The sequence below is a fragment of the Amblyomma maculatum genome, chromosome 9 (genome assembly GCF_055883805.1).
Source record: "Amblyomma maculatum isolate TAMU_Amacu chromosome 9, ASM5588380v1, whole genome shotgun sequence".
Classification (NCBI taxonomy): Eukaryota; Metazoa; Arthropoda; class Arachnida; order Ixodida; family Ixodidae; genus Amblyomma; species Amblyomma maculatum.
The window spans coordinates 19745057-19767611 of NC_139352.1; the positions used below are offsets into that span (position 1 = coordinate 19745057).

General features: G+C 48.9%; 1 protein-coding gene across 3 annotated transcripts in view; it reads left to right on the forward strand.

The window, feature by feature from the left end:
- The first annotated feature begins 13755 nt into the window (after positions 1–13755).
- LOC146178528 (uncharacterized) overlaps positions 13756–22555 on the forward strand; it is a 34571-nt gene continuing 25771 nt past the window's right edge. The window contains exons 1-2 of one of the 3 annotated variants that reach the window (XM_084579775.1): positions 13756–13804; positions 21453–21551. In XM_084579775.1, coding sequence (XP_084435901.1) covers positions 13789–13804; positions 21453–21551 — 115 coding nt within the window. In that variant the 5' untranslated portion in view covers positions 13756–13788. Of the gene's footprint in view, positions 13805–20353; positions 20589–21451; positions 21552–22555 lie in introns of those variants that run through there. The other 2 variants (XM_084579774.1, XM_084579776.1) reach the window with 2 other exon arrangements.

Consider the following 22555-nt stretch of genomic DNA (forward strand, 5'->3'; position numbering starts at 1 on the left):
CGACAGTCATGCCCACGCGAAACCCTCCTACATAGTCATACAATGCTTACGCATTAATAACTCTACAGCGCCAGAGCTCCTCAATACTACTAGTATCAAAACTTCCCATAGGGCCCATGTATAAAAAAACGGCGGTTTTGATTGGTCAAAATTCGGGTGTTTACGAATGGTGGCGGCATCCGCGGCTATTAAAGGAAACGGCGTCTATACTCCAAACTTTCTGATTGTTGATAAATGCACATACATTATGGAAAATAAAATTAGTTGAAGGCTTGCAGCGGCAAACATTATTAGGATAACAGCCATATAGTTAAGATGGAAAAGAGGAGAGAAAAATTTGATTTCCAAAAGGCAATGGCGGCAATAGCAAAAAACTTGCACTGAGCGCTTCCAGATAGCGCGACAATTCATCATCATCATCAGCCTGACTAGCCTGACTATACCCACTGCAGGGCGAAGGCCTCTCCCATATTTCTCCAATTAACCCGGTTCTGTGCAAGCTGCATCCACTCGACCCCTGCGAACTTCTTAACCTCATCTGCCCACCTAACTTTCTGCCGCCCCCTGCTACGCTTTCCTTCTCTTGGAATCCAAGTTCATTACCCTAAAGGTGGGTTCAGACGAAAGGACCGGAGCGCGGACGGTCCGCGCGCGTCAGCACGGACCTGCTGCCACGTGACCACGCGTCACCGTGTCCATCCGGCCGTCGAGCATTCACACGAAGCCAGCGGACCACCCGCGTGTACCCTCCTCCCCCGCTGTTCGTGCGCGCTGCCGAAAGCCTTTCTACCGAGAGTTTCAACATGGACGCCGAGCGAAACCGTCCTCTCGCTGCTCTGGCTTTTCTATGTGAAGTGTGCGAGGACGACGAGGAAACGAAAAAGCGTTCATTTATTGCAAGTGTTCTCTATTGCAAGCATCTTCAAAATTCCATATCGGTCGGCAGCTCTCTACGAGCGCTAAAAACGTGACTGTCCATCACTGAGCGCTTTTTTCGCTACTTCACCCATAATAAGCACTAGTGGGCCGGACTGCCAGTCTCACACATGAACGCGCGCTAAGGAAACGCCACGCGACAGGAGCGACGTTGTACCGTTCAATCTCATGCTTGCCGGAGAAAGTGGGACAGATACAGCACCTTTCCTTTCCTGTAAACCAATTATAACTACCTATAACACTGCAACTAACGCGCCTTTAAGGAATAGAAATTTCCACTTTGCGGCACGAGCCCGGTCCTTGCCAGCAAAAGCTCTACACGGGGTGCGCGATATACCGTGTGCAGCAGCAAAGCTCAGGCTACTGCATTTCTCCAGTTCAGGTTCTGCAGTGCTCTTTGAATTCTTTTAAAAGCTTCGTCTACAGAACCGGAGTAGCGGATTCGATTCCGATCGCGGCGGCCGCGTTTCGATGTAGGCGAAACGCAAAGTCGTCGGTGTGCTAAAGATCCCCAGGTGGTTGAAATTATTTCGGAGCCCTCCACTACGGCAACACTTTCTTCATTGAATCCCACCTCCCTTCGTTCTCTTACAACGCGGTTCAGGTATCCACCGAGAAGTGTGGGATTTTTAAGCAGCAAATGTGTCCGCGTTTCGGGTCATGCCTTATATCGGCATATTCCAGTCACTATTGAATCGATACTTAATAGCAATCGGATGATATCAGAACATGATTTAAGGCATTTGCAAGATAATTTCATTATAATTTACGACTAATAATAAAATACTTAAGCAGAAGCCCATAGGAATTAACGCATGCATTTGGAGGTCATTGTAAATTGGTTTCGTTTGGTTTGTGGGGTTTAACGTCCCAAAGTGACTCAGGCTATGAGAAACGCCGTAGTGGAAGACTCCGGAAATTTCGACTACCTGGGGTTCTTTAACGTGCACTGACATTGCACAGCACACCGGCACCTTGCTTTCGCCTCGATCGAAAAGCGGCCACCGAGGCCGGGATTCGATCCCGCGTCCTTGGGCACAGTAGTCGAGCGCCGTAACCACTGCACCACCCCGGCGGGGGGTCATTGTAAATATTGTTACGCTAAAATAAGAAAAGGGGGTGTTTATTTACAGTGCTGTTGCAGCGGGACAAGGCGGCTACGTCGAAACTCTAGTTGGTCTTGCTGCGCCGTAGGTAGGGATCGAACGGAGCACCTTCCACCAAGTTGTTACGGTAAAATAAGAAAAGGGGGTGTTTATCTAAGCATCACCTACTGATTAAAGGGTGTTTAACTAACACTAAACAGACATTAAATTGTACTCAGAAAGTTCAGGTCATGGTTATCTCCAGAGTTTTTCAATGCAATTACTAATCAATAGTAGACGTTTCGAGATGTTCATAGCCGTCACATGGTGACGTCATGACAGGATGTGACGCCATCGTGACGTCACATCCGATCATTTCTAAATCAGAAGTGATAATGACGCCACATTCGGTCATGACATAATGGCTGGTGATGACGTCGCCAAGAGATCACGCATATACGAAGCTGACCCCGCCGGGCGTTCGATCCAGGCGTCCGTGCGGCGACTTTATTTAGCGCTTCCTCGAACGCCGCACCACAGAGCATATACAGAAATATACGCACCACAGCACATTGGTACAGCAGGCATCAGCGGCGTTGAAAATTGACAGCAAAGAAAAGGCGCAGTATCTGAAGTAATAGACATAGCCCGCGCCAAAAGGATCGACATCCTCGCAATTCAAGGAACTTATAGGGGGTATTCACTGACGCGCTGTGCGGGGTGCATTGTGGGTAACTGAGGCGCAGTCGGCCATTTTTGTCCACGGAACGAACAGGGCGAACGTACGTATCAAGTGCTGTCGTGCGGTTCTACAAGCAGTTGCACCCGCAGCTATATGTTGTTTATTGAGCTATCGTAGACTGTAATAGACGCGTGCACAGTGTAAACAACGGAAGCTGAAGAGCTGCGCGAAAGACCTCGGCATTTTAAGATTCCGAAAGTACACACGAACAACTCCACCCGAACGAGACACTTCCCCGAGATGCGACGCCACGTATGGCTGGCACGGCACAACCGCACAATTACCATGGTATATGAGAAATGTATGTCAAAATGGGCTGGACTGAAATCTTCCGGATGTGCCCTAGCAGCCAGCTCTTGTCACTATCTGTGCACAACTGTTCTTCACGCACTCGGAAGACACATTCCCGGTAAAAGAGCAGCGCGGCAATGTATCGCTTCCAGTTATGCGCATGCATGCAGCGCGCCACCAACACCTCCTCGTCGTGTTTTGTTGCAATAAAATCCTTCAACGAGGACTAGCTAAACTTTGTGTTGCCGTACTTGCCTCATTCGATCAGAAGAAGTCGGATGTTCGCATCGTCTGTCGGCTGCTAACCAAAGCAGACCGCATGCAGTTTCGGCGAAGGAACGTAGGCGGGCAGAATTGTTTTGCAGAAGGTTTGATGAACTTTATAACCAAATTTATCTCTAATAACAAATTAAGTTTAGCTTGGCCAAACCTGCGCTGTATTTCAAGAGTTTTGTTGCAAAAAGTTATTTCGAGCCCGCAAGTCAACGAGGTGGCGCTACCGGTGTCATGGCTGTGTGGCAGCGGTTTCTTTTGCTTCCTTACCGCCACAGACGATGCAAACATCCGACTTCTTCTAATCGATTGAGGCAAGTACACCACACACGTTTTGTATAAAAGGTGCTGACTACTAAACGCCATTTCTATGCAGAATATCAGCTACAAAAACTCAGTTTAGTTGGTATAAACGTTGGACGGCACGCACGTAATTGCACAAAAAGCGAGTTCGTCTGCTTCAACCGCGGCTTTTAACCCAGCCGCTTGTAACGTTGCGTTTCACACTTGCGACTAGATGAGGTCGCGCGTCTACCAGTCGCGCGACCAGAGCAGAGGAGCTCGCCACTACCGATGTTCACACTTGCGACTGTCGCCTTCTCGTTGGTCAGGCACAGTTGGGAGCGATGACAGCGAACGTCGGTAGCGGCCGCTTGCCAGACACTTCAGCTTTTTCAGGCGAGCCCGTGCGCATGCCGCGCTCTGTGTCAATCACCGTGTTGTCAATATAAAATGTTGCGCCTGCGTGAAAAACCCATTTCTCAAAAGTTCATGGTACTTACCGGATAGTCCGAATATCTTTCCAATCTCCTCCCAGGCCATATCCTTCTCCCTGCCTTTGAATTCCGGGTGCCGTTTGTTGAAAAGGTAGGGGTATTCTTTAATTGCATTGAGAAGGTGCTCGATCGAGTACTCCTTGGACCCCGCTGATTGGTGAAATGGTTTGCGACTAGTAGTCGCGCGACTGAAAATTCGAGCAGTGCCCGATCGGCCCGCGGCAGTCGCTTTTCGACCGATGCGACCATTTGCGACTGTCGCTTTTCGACCAAAACGGTCGCGCGACCGCTGCTAGTCGCAAGTGTGAACGGGCCTTTATTCGAGTGGCCAGTAGACTTGCGACTGGTTTCTTGTGATGAAGCTCGTCTGTAGGACAAGAAGTTCATGAATGTCGCACATACCCATGTGTGGGCACAGGCTTACCGTGCAGTTGCGCATATCGACTGCACACGGGTTGGTACCAAAGTTTGTTTCGTACAGGTCTCTGTCCGCATCGCGCCCACTTTGCTGATAAATCGAACTGTCACTTATGATACCGATTGAGTTTTCATAACAACGGTGCTGGCATAAGGCAGAGTGAGAGAGCAAACGGACGCGCACGAACAGCTAACCTAACCACCGCCCCGTACTAGTATTAGTCAAAACAGGACGCAAAGATGGCGTCGGCTGCATACTGACGTCAGCTGTGGCGTCATGTGAATACCCCCTATTAGTTGTAAATTATGAAATTATCTTGAAAATGCCTTAAATCATGTTCCGATATCATCCGATTGCTATTGTTTAGGTATCGATTAAATGGTGATTGGCATATGCCCATATAAAACATGCACCCGAAACGTGGACACATTTGCGGACGACGGTATGGTTTGGTTGGTTTGGTTAGAAGTGTTTAACGGCCCAAAGCGACTGGAGCTGAGAGACGCCAATATCGACCCTCCTGGAGTTCTTATCGCGCAATGAAAACGCGCAGCACGCCGCTCCGTTTCGTCTAATTTGAAACGCAGCTGCCAGGTCGGGTTCGAACCCGTGTACTCTGTCTGGCGTTCCTGGAAAGAATCGTAAGTGAAACGAAATCCTGACAGTGGCAGCTCAAGGACGCGTTATAAACGGGAATACGTGAAAGGACCAGAGCTGCGCTGTTAAGCAGCTGATCGAACGAAGTGCGACCAAGCTGGTGCATTGAACGCTGCGCAGTACAGCGTGTGTGGCGCAGTGGTTACGGCGCTCGACTACTGTTTCCAAGGACGCGGGATCGAATCTCGGCCTCGCGGCCGCTTTTCGATCGAGGCGAAAAGCAAGGCGCCCGTGTGCTGTGCGATGTCAGTGCACGTTAAAGAACACCAGGTGGTCGAAATTTCCCGAGTCCTCCACTACGGCGTCTCTCATAGCCTAAGTCACTTTGGGACGTTAAACCCCACAAACCAAACCAAGCAATCATTTCTAAAGGCGCTTTAAATGATGTATAATTTGTGAGAGGGAACAAAGATAGGCCAGTTCCCGCGCCCTACCTTTGATAAAGACGACCGTAAAAGAAAATTTCCGGTGATTACCTTACTTCCTAGTGCAAAATTTGAGCGCAGCTAATCAGCTCTTTCAGCTTTTCGATAGTTTGAGGCAAAGAATTAGAGCAAGACAGGATTGTACAATTGCAGATTCTTTCTTCAAGAAACACAAGCCCATATGTGGTCTGCGCTACAACAGGAAATGCGGCGGCGGCACTAACGGAGTAACTGTGCACGCAGCCGCATACAAGGGCTTCCACCGGTTGCCTCGCTCATGGCTTAGAAAGAGATGGCAGATATTGAATTATTTATTTATATAGGAAAGTGGTTCGCAGTGCCGAACGGCAGCGGCTATGCATTTCGGCTCGGGCGGTGCGGGCTACCGAGCGTTGCATCGAACACAACCAGCGTTCAGTTGAACGCACCGAAGTTCACAGGCGTTCTAGGCACAATCCACTTTTACGCCGGGAGCATGCGATGCCGGCAGACGATTTCCTGCTCCACTCAGTAAGCAAACCGTGCCGGCGCTAAGTCGCCGCAGTAATTGCCAGCTTAGAACGACGCCATACAGTCGAATAAAAATGTAAAATTCTGCTTACCTCATTGCTGTCGAAGTCTGAGCGGTCTAACGGAGTAGCCCTAGTGCGACTGCAGCACAATACAGGTCGGGCGGCAAAATACGCAACTAACAGAATTATAAAACTACATATTAAAAAGATATGGAACCAACACGAGAATAATAAATATTTACTTTGTTTTAATAAAGCAATAACACCGATGTTTGGGCCAGTTGGTAATGATCCATATTGAAACCCATTCGCAGCACGAATAAAACAACGACATGAAGAAAACACGCACGATGCAGCATTCGTCCTGTCGTGCGTGTTTTCTTCATGTCGTTGTTTTATTCGTGCTGCGAATGGGTTTTAATAAAGCAGTAAGCTATTTTAATAAAACACTTCATTTTCTTTTCAATTTTGCGACGATTTAGGGAACCCAACCCCCCAAGTTTGCCTGAGTGAGTGGAGTGAAAAACTTTATTCACGCTCACCGCCGCTTGCGGCGGGGGCTTGCCTGCCACCGAATTTGTATCTGTTGTAGGCCGTCATTGCACCCGCCACTGCTTCGACGGCGGACGACGGCTGTTGTTTGCGGCGCGCGTCTTTCTCCCCCTCTTCCCTTTCTTACTTCTCTAGTTTCTCTTCTGTCCGCACGAGGCAGCGGAGGTGGCTCAGCTACAGAGCCAGTAGCAGGCCCGTGCATTTTCTTTTCCTTTTTCCTACAGCCACAACTCCAGCGCGCACTCCTCCCCAGGCGGCGAAATTCAGAAGCGCTCGTCAGGCGCGACGCCGCCGCGGCGCCTTGACGCTCGTCTTGTGTGTGTGTGTGTGTGTGTGTGTGTGTGTTTGTGTGTGTGTGTGTGTGTGTGTGTGTGTGTGTGTGTGTGTGTGTGTGTGTGCGTGTGTGTGTGCGTGCGTGTGTGTGTGTGTGTGTGTGTGTGTGTGTGTGTGTGTGTGTGTGTGTGTGTGTGTGTGTGTGTGTGTGTGTGTGTGTGTGTGTGTGTGTGTGTGTGTGTGTGTGTGTGTGTGTGTGTGTGTGTGTGTGTGTGTGTGAACAACTTTTATTTCCACCAGAAGGGAGGCTCCCTATTCCCCGCCCCCGGCACGCAGGCCTAGGGGACGGGGGCCGGGACCTCCGCGATTAGAGGCAGGCAAAGAGGTCTTGGTTCCTTGCGGCCTCTTCCGCCAGGCGAATGGCTTTTGAAAAGTTGGGTCCTCGCTCCGCAGAAGGGTTTCCCAGGCTTCTCTACTGAGTATTTTTGTCTTAGCCCCTGGAGAGCTAGCGCATTCCCAAATTACGTGGTCGAGGGTCCCTCTCTCCCCACACTGCTTCCATTTATCGTCCTGTCGCTCACGTTTCTGGACGTGATAGGCCCAGACCGTGTGGATGTAATTCCCTGCCTGTAGACGCCGGCATGCGGTCGCCTCTTTATTGTTCAGACGCTTATCTGTTGGTGGCACCAGTTTTCTGCTTTGTCTAAATGTTTCGACTATTTCTGTGTAATTTAATAAACGTTCGTCCATGTTCTCGCAATCAGGCGGCTCGCACGCGTCTGTTCGTACATGCGTGAATCTCCTGGTGACATCACCAGTCATCATGCCACGGCCGATGACGTCACCATGTGATGGCTATGGAAGTCTCGAAACTTCTAACAATTACTATCAGTTAGTGATAGTTAACCATGATTCCCACTTTCTTAGTACTAGTAATTGTCTGAGTAGTGGTAGTTTTAAACACCCCTTAACTAGTAAGTGATGGTTAGTGATTGTTACGATGACCTCCAATGCATGGGTTCCTACGGGCATCTGCTGAGCTATTTTATTAGTAGTAGTAAATTATCATGAAATTATCAGGAAATGCCCTAAATCATGTTCCGATATCATCCGATTGCTATTAATTAAGTATCGATTCAATGGTGGTTGGCATATGCCCATATAAGGCACGCACCCAAAACGCGGACACATTTGCGGACGACCGTATGAGGCGTTAAAGGCTTTCGCCTTAATAATCGGCGCCCGGAAAATGCCCGCTCTGTGCGGAGAAGTCTTCGGACATCTTCCACATGGTGTGGGCATGCCAGTCAACCCCGAACCTCGCCCCCAAACCCATCCACCCGGGAGGACAGGGAGGCAGCTATGCTCGGCTGCTCCGACCTGGCAAGCTACCAAGTCCTGGTTCACCGAGCCCGAGCCGCGGCGGTCGCCAATGGGCTCCTGTAATTAGAAGCCCACCTAGTGATTGCGAGAGGTTGCCCCGGCTACCTGAAGCTTCCTCCCTGACATAGTTTTTCACACACACACACACACACACACACACACACACACACACACACACACACACACACACACACACACACACACACACACACACACACACACACACACACACACACACACACACACACACACACACACACACACACACACACACACACACACACACACACACACACACACACACACACACACACACACACACACATGTACGAGACTTGGAAAATTTCCAACTTGAAGGCTTTTCCACACGCAAGTGGAGGAAAAGGCTGGTTGGTTGGTTGGTGGGGTTTAACGTCCCAAAGCAACTCAGGCTATGAGAGACGCCGTAGTGGAGGACTCCGGAAATTTCGACCACCTGGGGTTCTTTAACGTGCACTGACATCGCACAGCACACGGGCGCCTTGCTTTTCGCCTCCATCGAAAAGCTGCCGCCGAGGCCGGGATTCGATCCCGCGTCCTTGGGAACAGTAGTCGAGCGCCGTAACCACTGCGCCACCCCGGCGGGGTAGGAGGAAAAAGGCGGACGATAGATGCGAAACCTGCGGAGAAATGGGTACTCTGGATCATATAATATGACAATGCCTTGATTCCCCTGGTGCAAAAAAAAAACATAAATAGTATAGAGGCCTGGGAACTGCTACTGCGGAGCGAGTCCCCCGCCAACTATCCCCACTAGAGTCACTGGAAAATCCCCGCCCCGCAAGCTATTCGCCTGGCGGCTGAAGCCGCAAAGAAACTGTCGATTCACCTGTCTTTAGTCGTGGAGACCCCGGCCGCGTATTTGGGTTTGCTCGGTACTGCGGCTCTGCAAGAGAGAAAACGACGGAAAAGACGAAGAAAGCGGGCTGTTCCGACTAGCATCTATCGCCACCAAAAGCAGCGCAAGCGGTTCAGGGGTCCAGAGAAACAAGTGTGACAGATACTGCGCCTTTACCTTCCTGTGAACCAATTAATAATAATAATAATAATAATAATAATAATAATAATAATAATAATAATAATAATAATAATAATAATAATAATAATAATAATAATAATAATAATAATAATAATAATAATAATAATAATAATAAGGAGCTGAGCAGCCTAGCGATTCACGGCTCATGCTTTTTCAGTGGGCGTCATTATGGGCCCACGTACTAGGTGGTGTCCCTAGTCCGAGACCCCATTGGTTGAAGCCGCCGTCCTGGCTCTCTGGACCAAGGCCTTTTGGGCTTGAAGGTCTGAGCAACCAAGCAGGACCGCCTCCCAGTCCTCTCGTGAAGTTAAAGGTTGGGGGCTAAAGCTGAACCAACAGCCTCCCTGATCTCTCCGGAAGGAGCCACTGCAACTGCACTGTGACCACTCCGCAAATCACCATGTGACCCGCGTGGTTTTGACAAAGGCAGCGCGGCATAAGCGTTGTTCGTTTCCGCAGGCAGGAAACCATGCAGTGGGTGATGGCATTGGTTCTAGGAATAGCAGGGGGGAGTTACTAGTGTTTGCAGAACGCAATAACTTAATAATCATGAATACCTTCTTCAGCAAACGGAAGAACTGGAAGTGGACATGGAGAAGTCCTAATGGGGAGACTAAAAATAAAATTGACTTCGTACTGTGTTCTAACCCCGCCATTATGCAGAATGTAAAAGTAATCGGGAAATTGCGATGCAGCGACCACAGGATGTAAGGTCTCGAATTAGTCTAAATCTGAAGAGATAATAGAACAGATTAGTAAGAAAGAAATCCATCAACAAATTAGCGATGAGGTGGAGGGAAGAATAGTTCAGGATCTCGCTACAGAATAGATAATCAGCTATAACCGAGTATGACGACATTAGCCTAGAAGCAATGAACGATAATTTCAGAGACATCATTACTGTGTGCTGTAGAAGTAGGTGGTGGGATAGATAGAGAGGATACCGGTAAGCTGTCTAAGGAGATGAAAAATGTGATGAAGAGACTCCAAAGTATGAAAGTTTTCAATCCAACAGACCAGGGCAGAGATATCAAAGCTAATCAACAAGCGCAAAGTGGCCGATATAGGAAAGTATAACACGGTTAAAATTCAGCATATGCAGCAGGTGTTCTTTTTTCCCCTACATATCTTCTCTGAAAGGTACTTATATTTTTTTCTTTTGCCCTAATCCATTGCATATTTTTTTTCTCGAAATATGCGTTCCAATTATGTACGTAATCATTCAGAGTTGATTTCCTTTTCTTTTTCTGCCCCGCCGGGGTGGCGCAGCGGTTACGTCGCTCGACTACTGTGCCCAAGGAAGCGGGATGGAATCCCGGCCTCGGCAGCTGCATTTCGATGGAGGCGAAACGGAGCGGCGTCCGTATGCTGTGCGATGTCAGTGCACGTTAAAGAACCCCAGGTGGTCGAAATTTCCGGAGTCCTCCACTACGGCGTCTCTCATAGCCTGAGGCGCTTTGGGACGTTAAACCCCACAAACCAAACCAAACATTTTCTTTTCTCTCTAATATTAAGGCGAAAGCATTTAATGGCTCATGCTGTCGTGGAAAAAGTGTGTCCCGTTTTTGCGGCGTTCTGATTGGCCGAGGCGGGATGCGTTCCTGCCATCTGCAATGTCACACTTGAACGCGCGCCAAGGAACGCCACGTGACAGGAGCGATGGTGTAACGTCCAAACCACGGTGCAATAATACACACCGTGGGTCAAACTCACACTTGCCGGAAAAAGTGTGACAGATACTGCGCCTTTCCTTTCCTGTAAACCAATTATAGTTATATGTAGCACTACAACGAATGCCGACAAGAAGCTTACGATGGGAGGCAAATGATAGGAGATTAAAGGTAGGCTTTCGCCATCTAAGAGACCCTCTAATTTTTTTCTGTGAGTCCATTGTTTTCCTCAGGTATCCTTTCTCTTTTTTTTTCTGGCATTGGTTCACAGGAACGGAAAGGCGCAGTATCTGTCACACTTGTTTCTGTGGACACCTGAACCGCGCCGTAAGGGAAGGGAGGAAGGTGGGAGTGAAAGGGGATAGAGAGAAAGAGGAGCCGTAGTGGAGGGCTGCGGAGTAATTTCGACCAACTCCCCTGATAGGGCTGGGGCTGGGACAGGTGGGTCACCGCCGCTTGCGGGGGCTGGCCTGCCACCGAATTTTTATCTGTTGTAGGCCGTCAATGCACCCGCCACCGCTTCGGTGGTGGACGACGGCTGTTGCGGCGCGCGTCTTTCTCTCCCTCTTCTTTTTCTTATCTATTTTCTCTTCTGTCCAGCCCCGCCGGGGTGGCGTAGTGGTAAGACGCCCGACTACTGTGCCGGAGTTCCCGGGTTCGAACCCGACCTCGGCGGCTGCGTTTCGATGGAGGCGAAACGAAGTGGCGTCCGTGTACTGTGCGATGTCAGCGCACGTTAAAGATCCCCAGGTGGTCGAAATTACTCCGTAGCCCTCCACTACGGCTCCCCTTTCTCTCTTTCCACTTTCACTCCCACCTTCCTCCCTTCCCTTATGGTGCGGTTCAGGTGTCCACAGAGAAAAAAAAAGCCGGGGTGGTGCAGTGGTAAGATGCCCGACTACTGTGCCGGAGTACCCGGGTTCGAACCCGACCTCGGCGGCTGCGTTTCGATGGAGGCGAAACGAAGAGGCGTCCGTGTGCTGTGCGATGTCAGCGCACGTTAAAGATCCCCAGGTGGTCGAAATTACTCCGTAGCCTTCCACTACGGCTCCTCTTTCTCTCTTTCCACTTTCACTCCCGCCTTCCTCCCTTCCCTTACGGCGCGGTTGCGGTGTCCACAGAAAACAAGTGAGACAGTTACCGTGCCTTTCCCTTCCTATAAATAAATCAATAAAAAGTCCACAGAGAAAGTGTGACAGATACTGCGCCTTTCCCTTCCTGTGAACCAACCAACCAACTCTTCTGTCCACACGAGGCAGCGGAGGTGGCTCAGCTACAGAGCCAGTAGTGGGCCATGCATTTTCTTTTCCTTCTCCCTACAGCCACAGCCACAACAACAACAATGCTGACATCGCACAGCACACGGACGCGCCTTTTCGTTTAGCCTGCACCGAAACGCAGCCGCCGAGGTCGGGATCGAACCTGGGTACTCCGGCACAGTAGTCGGGCATCTGACCACTGCACCACCCCGGCGGGGCCTACCTTAATACTTGTATAGTGCCTAGAATATACTAGGCACTATAATACTTGGGTGCATTTTCGACCTGTTTCCTGTTGTGGCGTGCACGCTGCTGCTGCCAACAGTCCATCCTTGGCTTTACAAGCATCGGAGTGTCCTGCCGATCCCCAACCGCGCTCTGTACAGAGGAGGAAGAATACTCTTCATTTCAGCCTGTCTGATTCGGACACGCCCACTTGCTTGCATGTAGGCGCCTATGGCTGTAGTGCGCAGGTCACTTATGCCTACTGGACCATGTTTACGTGTCCATTTGTATTTCGTCATGGCGTGTCCTTCGATGTCACCAACTCTCCGTCTTCGTTTTTACAAGCACCAGCGGATGACCCGCTGTTCCTGTGCTTGAGCCTGACGGTGGTTGGGGCGAGGGTCTCGTCGGAGAGTCCTGCAGACCCCCTACCACGCTCTGCACAGGGGAGGGCTCCGTGCTCCTGTGTTGAGCAGAGTGCTTAAGGCATGCCTTTCAGTTTTTCTGGATGCGCCCGTAACTGCAGTCACTCTTGCCTACAGAGCCAGGTCCGCATGGACAGCATGCATACTGATATGAAATGAGTGGAATTATTATTTTTATTTTTATTCCACTGTTACATGATTCTTTTTGCCTTTTCTGCTGCGGTTGTCGGACGAGTTCGGTTAGTGGTGCAGTAGTTATTTTTTTATGTACTTTCCTCCATCGTTTTTCTTACCGAGCGTTTTGCGGTTAATATAATATGTTTTAGTGACGGACGTCTTTCGCATCAGACTAGATATACTTGGTTTTTTTCTTTCTCTTTTGTTTTGTCTAGGTTTTATAATTCATTCTCATTCTCATCCTCTCCCTCTTGTCTTTGTTGTCAGCACTTTCTCAATTGCTTTTTGTTTTATTCTTCTGCTCCTTAATTTAGTTTTTTTTTCTTTCTCTCTTTGTGGATTTGTGGGCCAATGATTACAATGCCGTTGGAGACTGCAATTTTTTATTGTACACCCGATTTTTTGTTTCTTAGGAGACTGAGGTAGAAGAAGACGAAGAAGCGCGTGGGGTGCAGTAGGCTCCTGAATCGATCAGCTCTTGCAGTTATATTTCGCCGGGTAAGGCAAACTGATTGCACTGATTATTACATATCAGAGCAGAGGGAGTAATCTGGACTGAAGCCTAAGGTCGTGTATTCTTGCTTATATTTCAGACACGCTCGAAGCACTGGTCGGAAGTTCTCTGGAGGCCATGCAGCCGGAAAGCTGTAAGTGCATAACAAATGCTAACTGGTTTGTAGTGAAAGTCATTTTGCCGCTGACTAGTGTCCTTGAGTTGTAGTTATGAGGCTTTCTCCTTTATGACGGGAAGGTGCGATAACACCTGCAGCGGGCATACATGCCCATGCATGCTATGGCTATAGACAGCGGATTCATGTGCATGACCCCATCTTCTTTAAATGTTTAAGGTAACTGCGTACATGGGGAGAGAGAAACATTCTTCAGTCACAATGTGCGACGCAGATGGCGACCCCATTCACCTCCGTGGAGCTGTCGCAATTAAATGCAAGGCATATTTACGGCGGTCGCTTTTGCAACGTCTAGCTCTCTCAACCGCTGTTTACAGCTTGCTCATTTGACAACCATATTCGCTATTGGTACTACGAAGCGCAGTAACGCGGTCCACGAAATCTCGTGTTGCTTCGCTAAACCTGCTCTCTTCTGCTACGCGTGCGTTTTCTTGGGATCTAGTTCTTTAGCCCCTAGTGGACCCTTTATTTGAGGGGGGGGGGGGGGGGGGGGGAGGGGGGCGATCAACACGGCTTCTGACAAAGAGCGTAGTATGTTGTGACCAAAAACTTAGAGCTCTCCTGGCCATGAGCGGGAAAGATTAAAGAGCACTGAAGAATCTGCATTGGAGTATTGTGAAAGCACGGATATTGCTGTTGGTTGCTTCGTTGCTTCTGTGGCTTAACTCACTTCTTGTTTACCCATTTTAGTCTTTGGTACTTTCAAATTGCGCGCCAATCCTTCCTAAGCCCCCTTTTTGGCTCTACTTCCGGTTACAGGACGTCACATCCTCTACGTTACATTAATTCACTTCTTGTTGAGCCTTTGGTTCATTCAAATTGTGCGCCAATCCCTTCCTATGCCTTTTTTCGGCTCCACTTCCGGTTGCATGACGTCATACCCTTGACGTCGAATTAAGTCACTTCTTGTTTACCCATTTTAGTTTTTGGCACTTTCAAATTGCGCGCCAATCCCTTCCTATTCCATTTTTCGGCTCTACTTCCGGTTGCGTGGAGCCACATCCTTGACGTCAACCTAATTGACTGACTTTGTTAAGAGAGACAGAGGGAGGGAAGATTTTATTTACACCGTCATGGATCTCGGGGCAGGGGCTCAGCCAGGGAGAGGGTCTCCTCCTTGCCGGCTCTCCTGCGCCGTGGCCGCAGAGAGTAAGCCTCCTCCGCCAGGCGTAGGACGATCTTTTGTACATTCGCATTTGGGCTGCGGATGTAGGACTCCCAGGTAATTTGAACAATGGGATCAGTATCTTTAGCTCCCGGAGATTCTGGGCGCTCAAGTTGCCAGATTAGGTGATTTTGACTCGGAGGTACGTTGCAGAGATTGCAAGCCTCTGAGTCACCTGTCAACTCATTGTGTAGAGTAACATAAGGAAAGAAACGATTGACCTGAATTTTTCGCCAGGCTCTGTATTCTGAGGGTATTGGGGACCTGTCTGGTAGTGGATAAATCCTTCTGCTTAGTCTGTGAGTCTCAGAGAGCTCCTTGTAGGTAATGAGGAGGCCTTTGACTCCGGGTAGCGGGGTCTACGGCCGCTCGGGTGTATACATCTCAAGCGAGGCGATGGGTAGCCTCATTGCCTGGTAGACCCTCGTGAGCTGGAACCCAGATGACAAACATCCCGGTTTAGCGGGTGCTTTCTCAGTAGACTGGCCGCCTGCTTGGAAATTAGGCCTTTACCGAAGTTCCTAACAGCCGCTTTATTATCTGATAGGATAGTTTAGGCTCTAGTACCTGTACATGCTAGCGCTATCGCAGAATCTTCAGCTATAAAAAGGTTACGCGTATTGATGGATCCAATTACTTTCTGGGAGTGGTTCCCATCTACCACTGCTATTCTAGCCCACAGGCCGCATCGCAATAGGCTGATTCCTTAGGAGGGTCGCTTATTAGTTTGCTTTGACTAAATTTTGCTCTATGCTGTCTTCGTTCCTTGTCATGAATCGGGTGCATATTCTTAGGGATCGGTGCAATTTTGAATAGTTTCCGCGTTCCAAGCTCTAGGAGTTCAGCGACATAGGGTGGCTCACCTGACTGAAACTCTAGTTTTTGTGGTATTTTTCGGCCCACTATAATGGAGTTGAGCAGCCAGATCTGTGCCTCCCTGACCGCTTTTGCAATCTCTTTCCAGGTAGTATGCATTCCCATCGCTAGAAGCTTCTCTGTCGACGATTTGAAGGGGGGGGGGGGGAGGGGGGTGCTTGAAGCCCTTTTGAATGACGTTCTGATCATTTTCTCTAACTTCTCTACTTGACCAGGATTGAGATCGAGAAAGGGGGTGGCATAAGCTATCCTGCTGATTATGAAGGGACGAATCAGTCTTATTAGGCAGTGTTCCCTGAGGCTTGTGTTCCTGAGAGAAATTCGCCTGAATACCCCCGTTACCTGGTCGACATACGTCTGAAGCTTTTTAAGGATGGTGGTGTTTTTCCTATTCTGCTGTAGGAAACACCCCAGAATCCTAATGGTGCTGGCTCTCGGACCTTACTTGGGATTCTCGGGTTGATTGTGCTTTGCTGCACATTGAGAATAGTTCAGATTTTTGAGGAGAGAAAGATAGTCCTCTATCTAGGGCGTAGTTTTCAACTATATACGCCGCTTCTTGCAGCCTATGCGATATATCGGCGCTGGAGCCTCGATCGGTCCAGACTGTGGTATCGCCTGCATAGATACAATGTTTGATATCTTCTATCTTATCAAGATGGCACGAGAGATCTTACATTGCAAAATTGAAAAGTACCGGGGAGAGGACAGATCCCTGGTCCGTCCCTCTGCCCCCGGTTCTGATGGGCTCGGACCTAAGTCCCGCGAAGCTAACTTCAGTTTTCCTGCAGGTGAGGAAATCTTTGACATAGTTGAAGCACTTGCTTCCCACTCCAGCCGAGTTGAGGCCTTCGAGAACTGCTCTATGCTCAACATTATCAAACGCCTTAGTGAGATCAAGTCCCAGGATGGCTCTATATGATGCATCATCATCGGGAGCGTCCATGGTGTCGTGCTCTAACCTGATCATGACATCCTGTGCGCTTAATCTCGGCCTGTATCCCACCATCTCCACTGGTCAGAGTTCCTTGGTTGCCATGTGCCTAGAGATTCTGACCACTTTTTTTATGAGCTTTCCCAGACAAGAGGTGAGAGATATGGGCCCCATGTTGGATAGTTCACGTTTCTTGCCCAGTTTAGGAATAAGGACCAATCTGGAGATTTTCCACTGCTCTGAAATTTCGTCCCATTTCCAAATTTTATTCATTACTTCACAAATGAAGTGTAAAGAGTCAATTCGTTCAGATTTTTAAGCATAGTGTTTGTGATATTGTCGAACCCTGGAGCAGATCTTTTTTTTTTTAATCCTGCAGGACCGCCCTAATTTTTGCCAATTGGAGCATCTATGGCCTTATTCTCGGACCCGGTATAGCAAGGTAGAGGGGGGCTGGGATCCTGACGTATATGTTGTCCTGATTGTATCTAGCAGCTCCTCGTTTCCCCCTTGGAACTTTTGCTTGATCTTAATCTGGTCTAGTCTGGTCCGTCTCTTAGTGTTATTGGGATCGATGAGGTAGCGGAGGATAGCCCAGGCCTTGGGAAGGCTCGTGTGAAGCTCATCTCCTCACACACCTCGGCCCAGCTCTTTTCGGACAGATTGGCTGCGTACCGCTCAATTTTCTTATTGAGCTTAGCAACCCCGTTCTGAGATTTCTGTTCCATTTTTTAGTTTTGCACCCGCCCTCCAATTCTCACTATTTTAGTCTTTGATACTTTCAAATTTTGCGCCAATCCTTTCCTATGCCCTTTTTTGTCTTAACTTCAGGTTGCGGGACATTGCATCCTTGACGTAAACTTAATTGACTGTTTTAATTAACTATTTAGTATTTGATACATCTTGACGTCACCCTTATTGACTGACTTAATTAACTATTTTAATATTCGATACATTCAAATGTGGCGCCAAGCAATTGGCTAATTAGACCATTATCGTCTGACATCGCACAGCACACGGACGCCACTTCGTTTCGCCTCCATCGAAATGCAGCCGCCGATCCCGACCGCCGACGGCTGCATTTTGATGGTGCCGAAACGAAGTTGTGCCCGTGTGCTGTGCGATATCAGTGCACGTTAAAGATCCCCAGGTGGTCGAAATTACTCCGGAGCCCTCCACTATGGCACCCCTTTCTCTCTTTCCTTCCTTTACGGCGCGGTTCAGGTGCCCACATCCCCGCCGGGGTGGCGCAGTGGTAAGACGCCCGACTACTGTGCCGGAGTACCCAGGTTCGAACCCGACCTCGGCGGCTGCGTTTCGATGGAGGCGAAACGAAGAGGCGTCCGTGTGCTGTGCGATGTCAGCGCACGTTAAAGATCCCCAGGTGGTCGAAATTACTCCGTAGCCCTCCACTACGGCTCCTCTTTCTCTCTTTCCACTTTCACTCCCATCTTCCTCCCTTCCCTTACGGCGCGGTTGCGGTGTCCACAGAAAACAAGTGAGACAGTTGCCGCGCCTTTCCCTTCCTATAAATAAATCAGTTTTAAATCTGTCCACAGAAAACAAGTGAGACAGTTACCGCGCCTTTCCCTTCCTATAAATTAATCAGAAAAAAAAATCAGGTGCCCACGGAACAAGTGACAGATACTGCGCCTTTCCTTCCCTGTGAACCAGTTATTATTATTAATTACTTAACTTCTTGTCCTTATTACTTTTCCGGACGCAACATTACGTCACCCTCTAAACCTCCTCAACCACACCCCGCCGGGGTGGCGCAGTGGTTATGGCGCTCGACTACTGTTCCCAGGGACGCGGGATTGAATCCCGGCCTCGGCGGCCGCTTTTCGATGGAGGCGAAAAGCAAGGCGTCCGTGTGCTGTGCGATGTCAGCGCACGTTAAAGATCCCCAGGTGGCCGAAATTTCCGGAGTCCTCCACTGCGGCGTCTCTCATAGCCTGAGTCGCTTTGGGACCTTAAACCCCACAAACCAAACCAAACCACTTCTCAACCACTCACAACTGCGGCGGACACGGCTCAAGGTCATTCTGTGCCTCCGCGGAGCACCGCCATGGCAAAATCGCAAGTTCGTGGCCAATGTAGCTTGTGCTACAGAATCTATACTTCGTCTCACAAGATGTTTGCAGCACTGCGTAAGGCAGAGGCACCCCGTTCAATCAGGATCACGCGCAGTATAGGCAATTGTGCTCCTACGCGCCTCTCGCCCCACAAGTAGGAGCACAATTCTCTATTATAGTGCACAGGGGCGGGAGGCACAGCACAATTGCAAGGGCTCCTCTGCCTTTAGCAGTGCTGCAGATATCTTGTGAGACGAAGTATAGGAGAGCCTTAATTACTGAGTCGCCATGGCGGAGTTGATCTGGATAGTCCTGGCGCCAAAAAAAGGAGGGAGTGGGGGGAAGCGTAGTTATATGCAGTTGTCACTATCACTGTTTCTCTCTGGAGGACAGCGAACGGTGCGGAAGTAATTTATTCGTCTCAACGTTGGCAGATGCATTGTACGTAGCCTCTGAAGCCTAACTGATGGTTATAGGAAGGGAAAGGCCCGGTGACTGTCTCACTTGTTAGCCTCTGAAGCTTTGTCCGTGAATTAACGCATTCTGTGGGTAGAGGACACGGAGGCTGACACGATGCGAACTGTGATCATTTTCAGCTTACCCGGCACTGAACGAAACTCTTCCAATACCATTCTTGTCGCCAACAAAGATGAACAAAATTGACTTCAGTTAGCCGCGTGATTTCCCTATCCTGCCGCTCATTGTTATTGGAAGTGCGGCCGTCCCACTAGGAGAAATGGTCAGTGGACACTCAAGACTACAGTGCTTACGTGCATTGGAAGTGAAAGCATGAGTCTCTCATTGTGTGTTTCGCTGTGTTCATTTTATTTGTATTTATTTCATATTTCGACTATTTTAATTATGTGCTTTATTTTTCTTTATTCTTATTTCTCTGAATTTTTAGTTTGTTTTTCTATCTTGAGCTGTATTGCAAGGTTCATCGACAAGTGGATATACATCTAAGCTCCGCTTGCTCGCAAACTGTGCAAGCCTACTTAGGGTCACCTAGTCGGTTGTGTACGTGTTTGGCTTGCAACCCAAAGGTCGTGTTCTCTAATCCCGCCTAACATTGATTTGTCCATTTCAGGCATACGGCGGCTTTTATTTTGTATTGCATGCAATATTTTGTTTGATCATTTTCACTACACTCGTGACATCTCGCGTCCAAAGAGATGCTTTGAAATTTGGCACCGGATGGTGATTGGGTTCTGAGTTGATGCAGTCACAGAGTTGCTTGACCAATCTAAGATTTTCTGGACAACTTCCTTTGGGCTTAAGACAGACGCCGCCAGGTTCCGTTGTTATGGAATATATAATGATTTTACCCTAATCATTGCTGCGGTTCAGCTCAAACGACAGGCCAAGAACCTTGAAATGGCATTAGACGCGTATGCCAACTTATGATAATGCATCGAAGTCGATTCGCCACACATATGTTTGCAGGGGAGAGTGGCCCGCTGGTAACCGAGATTCAGCCTTCAATGTCTACGGCCACTACTGAGCTCGAGGCTACTACTGAGCCCGAGGCTACGACTGCGCTGGGCGACCCATCAACGCTAATGTTCCCTGAAGAGGACGCATTGTCCCCCAGGGACGACGTGATGTCCCCCAAAGAAGGCGCGATGCCACCGAAAGAAAGCGTGATGTCCCCCCAAAAGGGTTTTGAAAGCCACGGCTCTCCAAGATACGATGGTATACTTACGACAGGTTTTTCGGAGATAACGCGCTATAATGACATGTTCGACATTCTTGACAGTCCTCTATGCTATAGTGAGCCTGTGTCAAATGCGAGAGTGTATTTATGCTATCTGTTAACGCACACTGCACGATTTGATGTGCTTTATACTCATTGGAGAAGGGGTAGGCAGCGAACGCGTTGGTTAGATGACATCCTCGAGGCGCTGCAGATGCAGTTATGTGATGTTAGGAAGATAGTGAGAGACCGGAAAGCGTGGCGTGACATGGTCCATAGGGTCACGAAGAGTCGGACACGACTGAACGACTAAACTGAAACTGATACTCATTCTGGCTATTCTATTAGCTATCTTGCCGACAGTCTCTGGTGCTTCTAAATAGTAGTTGGGTGTGGATGGAAAGGCGGGCGCCTAGGATGGGGCGCAGATGATGTTTCTAAAGGGTGAAGAAAGGCGTAACGTCCAGGGTAGCGGTGGGTGGGTGGACAGTTCGCTATGTCCGGGGTACCGTAGGGAAATGGCTGTGAGTGGTTCTTTCGAAAGATGGTGCATGTCCCCTCGTCTGGACTAGATGCTTGCACGATGATGATGATGACGAGAAGGATAATCTCAGTGTTCTCGTTTTCACCTGGGGTGCTCCTTTTCTTCAACACCAGATGTGGTGCAAGGGGTGCGAGAGGCACAGCAAAGCGTGGTACTTTCTAGTATTGCTTGTGGTAGTACTAGTAGTGCTCTCAACAGTCTTGCAACCTGCAGGTCGCGAACTTACTTTTTTTGCCTGTCAACCATATTTACTCAAACTTGTATTGTACGCGCGGTTACTCTCATGATTTTGTTAACAATATCTGTTCTGTCAATGCAGATATCCTGTCGCCCAACGCAAGCTTTAACACCAGCATTTCCCCTCGTCGGCAATCACTACCTGCTGAGACCGCGCTGGGAGAACCACTCTACACCACAGGTAAAGGGCTCAGAGCAGTGGCGGCTTCATGTCGCTATACAAAACATATGATGCCCACTGACGCCGTTCCACCTATATTTCCGCGAGAGCGTACTGAACTTCTTGTGCATAAAAGTCATCGCCGTCACCATGCCCCAGTTTAAAAAGGAGCTTTCAAGGACGAGTCAAACCAGGTCAAAGCAGGTGACGCCTTATGCGGCGGCCACCGGAACTTCGAGACCTGATATGTCGTTGCCAAGACAGATGGCGCCTTCTCGTTCTTGTGCAAACTGCGCGTCTACGTCAATTTCTCAGTTCAGGAACACCCCAGATATGTCGTTGCCAAGACAGATGGCGCCTTCTCGTTCTTGTACAAACTGCGCGTCTACGTCAATTTCTCAGTTCAGGAACACCCCAGATATGTCGTTGCCAAGACAGATGGCGCCTTCTCGTTCTTGTACAAACTGCGCGTCTACGTCAATTTCTCAGTTCAGGAACACCCCAGATATGTCGTTGCCAAGACAGATGGCGCCTTCTCGTTCTTGTACAAACTGCGCGTCTACGTCAATTTCTCAGTTCAGGAACACCCCAGATAGCCAAAAGCTTCGACCGCGCCATACCCTTAAAGCGGACCTTAAGTGTCTCGTAATTTTTCTGTTTCATCTAATCATTGCGTGCGCTGTTGCGTTCTGCTCTCTTTGCTGTGACTTATAATGCAGGTGTTGCATACGCCTGTGCTAGGCTTACTAATGTGCACCTGGAAATGACAATAAGGAAAAGCTGATGCTTGCATCTATAAATATATTACAGCAAACAAACAAAAAAACAATTTAACTGAAAACCCAGTTTTTGTAAGGTATAAGAGGAAGAGGATAAAAGGTCTGAGTGCGCTGCAGAACTTGTTTGACTGTTTCCTTTTTGTATTCGGATCTTCGTGGCCAGGCAACAGCTCCGTCTATTTCGAGTTACCAATTACTTTCTACGGTATTGTTTTGACGTCACCACGAATTTCGTATGTTTGGAGC